At 51.4% G+C, this 10165-nt stretch overlaps 1 protein-coding gene and 1 long non-coding RNA gene across 2 annotated transcripts; one reads left to right on the forward strand and one right to left on the reverse strand.

Moving 5' to 3' along the window:
* Nucleotides 1-1039: 1039 nt before the first annotated feature.
* LOC100908548 (uncharacterized) lies at nt 1040-1671 on the reverse strand. The gene is made up of 2 exons (XR_145387.2): nt 1446-1671; nt 1040-1318 (listed from the first exon to the last, which is right to left on the reverse strand). It is a non-coding gene; the product is annotated as an uncharacterized LOC100908548 (long non-coding RNA).
* A 2775-nt stretch (nt 1672-4446) lies between these two features.
* On the forward strand, nt 4447-6175 carry LOC108863631 (uncharacterized). The gene is made up of 3 exons (XM_018638732.1): nt 4447-4513; nt 5183-5337; nt 5906-6175. The coding sequence occupies exons 1-3, from the start codon at nt 4447-4449 to the stop codon at nt 6173-6175; spliced, it is 492 nt and encodes a 163-aa protein (XP_018494248.1).
* The last annotated feature ends 3990 nt before the right edge of the window (nt 6176-10165 follow it).

Below are 10165 nucleotides of genomic sequence, written 5' to 3' on the forward strand. Positions count from 1 at the left end.
TCTAGCAATGGCTCGTTGATGAGCTTCAAACGGGAAGGCTCCTGAGCCTCACGGGAGGACTTGAGAATGTGAACACGCATCTATCTAAATCGGGGAATACTTCAGATAGGACCGGCTTTCAAATTCTTCCAGACGAAAATTGCGTCTATTCGAGAATTTCTTGTCTCGGATGCATGACAATAGTCCTGGTGTTGCCGGAAAGTTATTGCACGGGGCCAGAATTCCACGGCATCCGAATGTCCTGGCTGGCTCTCGAATCGAAGGGCACGAGTTCTTCTTCCCAGAGTCCCGGTCCATCTTCTTCGCCCTCCATCTTCTCCATCCACAAGTCCTGCATGCGTCACGGTCATTCAGAGATTGCCGCGACGTTTTCTCAGAAGAACCGCGCGCACCAATCTCCGGCACGGAATGCGGGACGCGTACGTGTACCACCATACCAGTGGACACGTATCCAGAGACGTCTCCGAGCACGCACGCACAAATTCGCGCAAATGCAGGTCCAAGAGATCAGGAGACATGATGAGTCAATCTCTCGCTCACGGCGATAGAGACGTTTCCCCTCACTTGATCGATTGGTCACGGACACGGTGGATGCTCACTGAAGATTCGCGAGAGCATCCCGTCCGCTAGAATAGAATCGCGGAGGGGGGAACTCCCTTAACGACCACTGTGCTGCAAACTGGATGCATGGCATCCGTCTCGCATCGTCGAATATAATAAATCCTCGATCCGGTGTTCCTCCAGAATCGTTATGCCATCGAATATAGCATATCTCAGTCAATCAAATAGGGGGAACAAAAGCGCCACGGAGTGGAGTCGCGGTCTATTTCAATGAGTCAAACCGGATGCAGGGTGAACTTCTAGCGGATCACGGAAACATTCATGGGTCCGCAGCGATAGAAATATGGAGTGGTCTTCTCTAGAACAGAACTCGATGTACGGAGCGATTAGTCCCCATCGAGGGAGACAGCGTTCATTCGCTTCAGACGAGTTCCCTCGAGAGACAGCTTGCGCTGGACAGAGACAAACTTTCTGAGAATGCCGCGAGAACATCATGCTTTATTTTGAGAACAACGAGGTACACAGAATACATCACAGATGCTCGAGGGGAGAAACAGTTGGCGAGCATGTCCAAGAATGAAAAATTGCTCGTCCTAATAAAGATCTACTTCGTCGACAGTAAGCCAGTTTTGAGCTGTTGCGGTTTCCGGGCGGGATGTAACAGATCAAACGACCATGACGATGATAACAAGTGAATGGTACAGAGGTAGATAACCGGAATCCCTGGCGCGACCCGTTCCGGAGCCGTAGGCAGAATCTGGAAAGAGCAATTATTACTGTCAGTCTCTACGATTTCTCGAAGATGAACGGAACCGTATTCTCAGGGTATGATTCACCGTCAACGAGTCTTAGGAGACCAATCTGTCCTCGCACGCGGAACTCACCCCAGACTCTGACTCTGGAAGCGGTCATTCAGGCTCATCATCCCATCGAAGGCTTCGGCGTTCGGGGTCCGACGCAAGCCGGTCGATATCGACGGAAAGTAAAGCCTGAACTCCCGGGGGCGAATTAGGCCGCGGTGGCACACGACGCCGCCAGGCTGGCTTGCCACGGCAACTCATCTTCGATCCAATGCCGGAGCTCCACAGGGAGCTGACCGAAAAGATGCGGAATTTGCCGCGCCGTGATCAGAGCTTGGGAGACCGACGTCATGACAATCAATGGCAGCAGAAGAATGGGCAGGGCAGAGATTATAGCCGTGAACAGGACGAGCACCATGATATACGGTGCGGCCACAACTAGCCAGCCCAGACACTGAAAGATCTCCGACCATGAGTAGAACGGCTTCACGCACAGCTCGATCACGAACCAGGAGAAGTACAAGAGCGACCACATTTTCAGATATGTTTCGCAGCGATACTGAAGCTGGAGCGTGCACGCGACTTTAAGTTCTCGATTCAGGCGGAGGATCCTTTCTTTTGAGAGGGTTCCGTCCAGCTCACGCCGGAACACTGATGATAGCGATCTCCGGACAAACTGCTCCGGAATACCCGCACCCGATGACCGCGGTCTTCTCGATCGATTCGATGGTGCCATTGAGCTCTCATTAAGATATGGGATTGTGGGAATGCTCACGACTCGGTGGCTTACGTGGGGGATGATCCCTGGCTCATCAAAATTGGCTGATCCTCTCTCCGCGAAATCTGAGTGAGAGGGCTTGTGTGCCGGGGGACTCATCTTCGTCTTTCGGGTTCTATGAACTCGTCTGGGGGGGTTACTACTCTCGAAATCGACCATTCGGTCCTATATGGAGGAGAGACGACGCCGTCGATCGATCACATCGGGGAAACGCGTGCATCGGAAGCCCCAAAGGCAAGGCTTCGCATGAGAGCCTTCCGACCAAATCCAACAGGGGCGGCGACTTATTCTTGTCTTTACCTAATGAGTCTAATGACAATGACTAATGACAATGGCGATCCCGCGATACGACGCATCCCATGAGTATTTCTAAGGGAAAAAATAATTCCGAATGAATTCAGCCTTTCTCGCTACGCGTCCAAACGAATGCTCATGGAACAATGGATGACTTTCGACATTTGCAGATCGACGGTGCAAGAGAGCGTGAGACGCTCCCGAGACACTGCCTTCTCATCCACTTGTCATCGCCGTTTAGCGATCGACAGATCGGTATCTCTATCGGGAACGCTCCATCCCGTCCGGATGTCGTGCCCGACCTCACGGAATCCAATTGCCGCGCAAAAGCTCGGACAAGTGGTCATCCTGGAAACGGCGAAGCTCCGACGGGAAACAAACTCGAGCCAGAGGATCCGCTCCCGGAATTTTCATGCGATATGTGCGCTAAAAGAAAATTCTCCAGAATTGTGCTCATCAATGGACCAGCTGCGTATGTCCCTCTATTCCCTGTTCCGGCATCTCAGTTCTGACTTGAGCACGTCATATGTGGGTAATTCGTCAAGCCTCGAGCGGCTATTTCTTCTGCGAACCGGGCGAGGAATCGCAGCGAACTAGGTGGACTGAACGGGAAGGCTTTTAGACGAGCGTGCACGAGTGCTCTGCAAGCATTCGCCAAAAAACTAGACAAATACCCGCAATCGGGGATTTCCTGGGTCGAGAAAAAAGCTGGAGCGATGAATGGAAATCAAGCATCGAAGGCGCCCGTCCGAGAGGGCGACAAGCAGGGAACGAATATGAATGAGCGGGTTGTTTGCTCCGGGGATTCCGAAATGGTGAGTAGAAGTAATTACTTCAATGTCGGTCCCAATGGTCGACGAGCGGCAACAAAAAATAGAAGCTGGTGCACACTCTGCACACACTTGAAGTGTTTTTAAGTATTCCGATTTTTCGACGCGGAGAGATGCCCCAACGGAATCTGTTCCGCAGCTTGACTGTACGATCGCTCAGTTTGCTCATGCCGGCCTCGAATTCAGCCGCGGGATGACAAGAACGCGGAATTCGGCTGCTTCTTCAAAATCAGGGATACAGCGGGATGACTCCTCTGCTCGGCGTAGAATCGATTCGTGGGGTTCCGGCCGGCTCCTGAACCTCTACAGGGAGGCAGTTCCCTTTGAATCGAAGCATTCCATTGAGAAATTCCGCTTACATTCAGATTGCGATAGGCAAATTCGTCAGGTTCTCGAGTGACCTTGGTGAATAATTTATTAAAAAGATCTCCCGTGGCTGATGGCGACAATCAGTGCGCCAGCCTCCTCCCGAGGGAGGCAGACCCCGGTTGGATCCACATGCGGTCAACTGTCCGTGCTCAGAATCCCGTACTGAGAGCTCTGATGGTTTACGAAGTGTACTTTCCGAATGTGGACTGCAGAATGGTAATCGTTCGACGCAGCGTAAACCCCCATGCTTCGTTTGTCTGAGAGCTCGCGATTCCTATTCGGTACCACTCGACCCGGGGATGTTTATTCTCGACTTCCTGTGTTCCCCGAGCATGGCACTCTCTATTTATCGGAAACATAACGTCTCGTCGCTGCGATCATATAAATAGAGATCGCGTTTTTTGCACGCTGCGGGTGACCTTGTCGATCCCGATGATCATTGGCCGCTGAGTCGTAAGCCGCGAGCTTTCCATCGTGTATTCATTGTCTCCATAAAATCTTTCGACGGCGGTCGGACGCTCCACTCCGCCATGTTCCGGGAGAACTCGATCCGCGGAAGCGTGAAGTTTCCGCGAACGAGCCTCTCAGAGAACTCAAAGTTTCCGCTCCCGGCTCAATTGATTTTCGAAGCGTCGTATCAAATTGGGCGCTCATTTCGAATGGAGTGATCAAGTCCGAGATGAGCACGTTCACTCGGCGTAGCCGTGGAATTTCACGATCTGATTACAGTTCAGGACCGTGGCACCCTCTTCGAGAGGTGACCGAGTCAGCAGCGAAATTCAGGATGGACAGCAGCAGTTAGCACAGAGCTACGATGAGAACCTCATCCGATTGCTGCTTATTCCTGTTCCTATGGAGTCTAGTGCTACTGATCGTTGCACGTAAGTTTCCGAAACTTCTCGCTTGAAGAATACGCGTTCTTGCATTCTGGCGGAGGCGAGAGCGTGATGGAACGGAGACCTCCCTTGATCCTCAAAAGTGGAGAGCTTTCCAACATTCGAGTCGTCAGCTGCTCAGTTGCCAGTTGCCTCCAGTTTCCCCCTCTCTCGGAGAATCGATTGATTCGGGCGCAATCAAGGAGAAACGAGAGTTGTTTTCTCCAGTCGAGATATGAGGACGCTTCAAAACCGATGGCTGCGATTCGTGTGTTAGAGGCCCGGACAATATTCATAATTAATCAGAATATCTGGAGTCAGACGAAGTTGGCCTGCCTCCCTCCCCCCGATACCGAGAACGCAAGACGACCAACGCGTCGAAAATCGGACGCTCGAGGCGAGATCCTCGATCGTTCATTGAGAACCTCGCGGAGACGCGTCCCACATTTGAAGTCTCTTATCATTCTAAATTGAGAAAACCTCGAGATCTCTCACGAGTGGAAGAAGCAGTACCCTGCCGACATCCTTCCGGGAGTCGTACCTGAAGTTGGACGACTACAGTGTCGGACTTCCATCGAGCCCGCAACGGAATCTTGGGCCATCCCCTGGCCGCGTCTGCCTCTGGAAGAAGAATATGCCTGAGTTTTGAGTGTGCTCTTGTTTCCCACGTTCCAGAGGAAAATGAGCGGAGTTTCGGAGGAGCCCGCGTGCAGTGTTACACCTGCGACGTAGATTTTTCATCGGACAAATATGACTCCAATAACAGCTGCTTGGTCGGAATCGGCAACAAAGACACCGCCAGCTGCAGCACGAACTCGAATTGGTGCAAGGTAATATCTGCCGGAATCGAGAATATAATACTATGTTGAGCCCGGAAAAATAGATCCGCAGCGATTCTCGAAAAAACAGTCAGGCAGGGGAATTATTCATCTAGTCATTCAATTAGTTCTCGTTACGGTTCCAACCAAGGAGTTACGATCCTTCAAACCGACCTAGTCCGGTCAATGAGTGCGACGGCGAGCGTGGCAAATCAAAAGAATCATCGTCGGACGGCTTTCGTTCCGAAACCCCGAGATGGGTCCCAGTCAGGATGGTCAGATCACTGATGAGAATCTGGTATCTAATTCCACGTCGAATTAAAAATGCTATGGACGGCGTCAGTGGGTGTTTCGACAATTGGAGCGATCCTCTCAGGCGGTCAGAGTGACGCATGTCGTCCGATCATCGCGGTACTCATGCCCATTTTTCCCTCTCACCGCGTTTGCGGAGGACGATTTCTGCGCAACCGATCGTCTCCCGAAAATATCGTAACCTAAGGGCCTGGATGCCCTTCGCGGCTTCCGAGGCTCCCGATGCTAGACGCGTTGTATTCAGCGACTGACACAATTTGTTTTACAGGTGGAAGTGGCGAGGCTCAATGGAGTTCTGGTGCAATTTTCACGGAAATGCGCGGATTCCTGTGCTCCGAACTGTAACGAGAAAGGTTTCGGCTTGAATCGAGAAACTTGTACATACTGCTGTCGCAAAAACCCGTCTTGTGGCGAGAATCGTAGACAATTCGAGCCATTCCTCTATGGAGGGACCAGCTCGGCTTCAGGAACCCCCGTTAGCGTCGAGGGAATTCTGAGCGTGCTCTACATCTCGATGAATTCCAAAATGAAACGTTAGGTGGTTGAATATCGAAACGAATGTTCGGAAGACTCGATCTCCGGTCGGCGCAATCAGAAAGAGGATGTCAGCTTATTTCATGAAGGGTGTTTCCCACCCTTGCGAGGTGAATGGACGCGCTTCCATCGAGAATGATTTCGTATATCGGTTTCCCACAGGGGACAGGCTCGTCTGAGATTCAATGACGAGCGAGAGGTCATCGAGGCTCTGTATATTCGATGAAGTTCGCGGTGCCGATGACGATAACTGTCCAATCCACACGTCGGTGAAAGCCAGAGGATACTTGACTTCGGAATGATCCACCGATCTGGATAGCTCGTCCGGGTGGAGCTCCGAATAGTCAAGTCTGTTTGGGAACTCGCCGTCCCTGTGGCCCTGGCAATCGTGCCCATACGTGGCCAGCCTTGCAAAGCGCTCCGGAGAATTTCAGTGACGTGATGTCCGCCGCCTGAGGCTTCGAACGTGGTCGGAGGTGTCGATTGCGCCGGAAATGGATCTCATCAAAATTCGAAAACAACGGCGCGAGGCTTCTCGCTTATCCGTCTCAATTCACGAGAAACGTACATATATATCGGTTCAGAGGCTCATCGTTTCTCCTCGTCGATGGTTAGCCTAGCCGGGACAGTGACTGAAAATTTCCGATCACAGGAATCGAGTTCGGTCATCGCCTATAGAGGATTAGAGCTCCTATCGTTGAAATAGCGTATCTAACAATTATTTGAAGTCGGGAGTTCAGTCCCACTGTTTCTCCGGGAACTTCTCTCGCGAATATCAAACTGCGATAAGTCTCGTAAAAATTAGATTAGGTCAGAAAGAAAACAAGGTTGAGATATCACGGCTAGCGACCCCACTTGGACCAGATCCCAAAAACATCTAGATTCATCTGTGCGTCCAGCCTATGATCACCATGAGGATACGAAAAAGAATCACGGAGATATCATTCTCCATGAAGAATGGAGGCACGAACTTTTCCGGTTGGAGAGTGCTAGATTGAGGGCACCTCGTGATCATTGAGCCCGGAGTAATCCGGCAATGACGATTAGAGTGAATCACGATGATGGATCAGAATAAATTTCAGTCACCGGTCTAAACCGGAAAACGAAACTCGGATGTGTTCATCTGACGGCGCCTGCATAGATTCCGATCGAGATTTCTTGCAGACAATTATTCAGGATGACCTTCACGCCTTCGGCGATCCAGCTATATATATCGTCGAAGGATGTAGGATTGAATTTTTGCTTATTGACCTGTGTCATGACGTCATTACCACCCCGGATGATGAATCTGGAATTTCCAAATGTCCAGAAGCATCGATATGCGTCCTCCCAAGGGAAAAATCTCTCAGGTCGACAATCATTCACGCGGCCGTCCATCCATCGCAGGAAGCCAGCCAAGCAGCCACGGAGTGGAGAGGGCGCGGTGATCTAATAGAGCCCGCGACGACCAGGGAGCGTTGCTCCGTGGAGCGTGTTTCATTGTGATCTCCTGTCTCCTGACCTGGAGACTTCTCACAGGCAACATAACAAATGGTACTTCAAATTCTTTGCAGGGGAGCCCAAAGGATACCGTATGGTCGAAGCGCCCACAGAGACGCCGGATTCCATTCCGTGTTCCTCCAGAGACCCTGACTTCTATTACGATGGCCTGCTCACCAGGTCGTCCATTATGGGTGTCTTCTCGCGTCACGGAGGACACCTGCTTCCGAAGGACAAATACTAATGTTCTTGTGGCACCCACGAGAAACTAAAGCGGTTCTCGGCTGAAATTGTTCCGACACTCGTTTGTGGAACTTAGAAACCTGCGCTGACTGCGAGAAACCGAAAAGTTTGACGTTCTTTCATTGACGATCCCCGATTCGGAGCATATTACTCCATAAATTTGAACGGTCCCTCCGTTCGACTTACGGAGCCAACTCGGGAAACACTCGCGCGTTAGACCGGTCTCTTTCCTGCTAAGGCGATCTAAGCAGCGAGATAATACGAACATAAGGGAAGCAATTCGACTCGAATATCCTATCGTCGACGACGAGTGGAGATTGAGAGCGTCTGCTCTCGTTTTATCTCCTTGGACTCACACTATGCGCGGAGAAGGCTGTTGAAGTCGCGAGACGCATTCGCGAATGAGCGAAGAGCTCGAAAAGCTTCACACCTCGCCGAGATTTCCAGGGATAAGAACAGACAATGGTACTCAGCAATTGGACATTGCGAAACGACGGGGATACCACGAATGATCTCACCGATCGATGGAGCCCTCATGACTCTCGAATTGGATTCCGTGGACTGATCGATTTCCCGAGTAGGATTTCACTCGCCGGTGAGGCGCGTCGCTGTCATGGTCGTGTGTGCCGCGCAGAACCTGACACCTATTTCCAGTGTTTTGAGGCCCTCCTAATCGATGCTATCAGCTCTAATAGCCCAGAAGCGTCAGATCTCCGAGCCTTATCCGACTAGAAAGATCGTAGGCAGACCCAGTCCGCGGCAGCCCGGCAGCACTTTAATTGCCCTCCAAATAACCCGGTCATCCCACTAGGGATGCTTTTCTTTTTGAGCCCGTTGTCGGGCATTCTCGAATCATGTTCAGCTGCCATTCATTATGTGGAGGGAGGAGAAACATCACGCTCGACTTATTCGCTAAGAACGCCAAATTATCATGGATTGAACATTGCTGAAATTGACATCTAAAAGATGGAGAAATCACCGCCGATACTTCTGAAACTTGGGACACCTCGATCCCGAGACAACTCGATCTTCACTCCTCCAGTCACTCAATGAAGTCGATCACAGTCTTAAGAGCAAAGGCGTAGCTGACGGGGAGGGGAGGGGCATCACAGGCCACTGACCTGGGCGCGGGCTCGCGGGAGAGGGGGGGGGCGCAATTTTCAACCGCGGCAACCAAGGAACGGCGAAAATTCCAGGATCGATAACATCATTTCTCCATTGCCCGATAATTCACCGACCAGGGAACAGGCTCGATCAGACTGAATAATTCCGACGCCGCGCCGCCGTCTCAATAATTATCACGACCCTTGATCAAATCAATGGCTTCTGCCGCGGTATCATCGATCCACACGATACGATGCGAATCAGCTTTGTCGATCACTCTTTCGGGCTCCGGTATCTCTCCGCGCAATAATATCGCTCAACTCATGGTGAACGCCTCCATCAGATCGAGAGATTTCTTGCGTGCAATTGTGTCTCGATCTGTAAAATCATAGACCTCGAAAAGAAAGAGGTGGCTCCATTCCTGAGTCGCACTCCCGCTCCAGAGGAGTGCGCGCCACCGGAAATCTCGACCTGTAGTCATCAATTTTTTCCCATCGCCAGGAGCCGAGGTATGCCGGCGCGCTAGAGTACATCTCAGCACGGGTCAGGAGTCGGGAGGGAGCCCGATATCTTCTCACTCGACACAGGAGGAGAAGAATCCATTGAAGCGTTCGATACCCGAAAAAGTGATTAATGGCCTTCTGGGTGAGGGGGAATCTACCACCAATCGGTCTGTAGCCGTTCCATGTCTTCAGATTTGGAAACGACACTGAGCAGTTATTCCGGAAAATATCCCCGTGCTCCTCGGAAGCCATTGTCGGGAATCGATAGATTCCGAGTCCGAAAGGCCCATTCTCCCAGACTTCGTGATGATATCTCTAAGTTATACGAACGCAGGGATTCAAGGTGGACTTAGGGAGTATTCACTCAATGGACGCACTCGGCTCCGAGGGCGACGATCATTAGCTCCTGCTCGAGGACGACCCTCGCCACAAGCTCATTGTCTTGAGCTCTTTGGTTTTTGTATGCCTTTGACAAAGATTACGCCTTGCAAGGATTGACGGAAGTTCCGCTAAGTAAGACATACCGTACACATTCCCCTTGCGCACACGGGCGCTCATTAAGGATTCCGGGACTTTCGCGGATGGAAAGCTCACCGCGCTCTATTCAAATGCTCCATCGGCCCCCGTCACAATTCGGACTGCTGGTCTCATCAGAGGAGCATCGG

Source organism: Galendromus occidentalis, unplaced genomic scaffold (genome assembly GCF_000255335.2).
Source record: "Galendromus occidentalis unplaced genomic scaffold, Mocc_1.1 scf7180000077167, whole genome shotgun sequence".
NCBI lineage: Eukaryota > Metazoa > Arthropoda > Arachnida > Mesostigmata > Phytoseiidae > Galendromus > Galendromus occidentalis.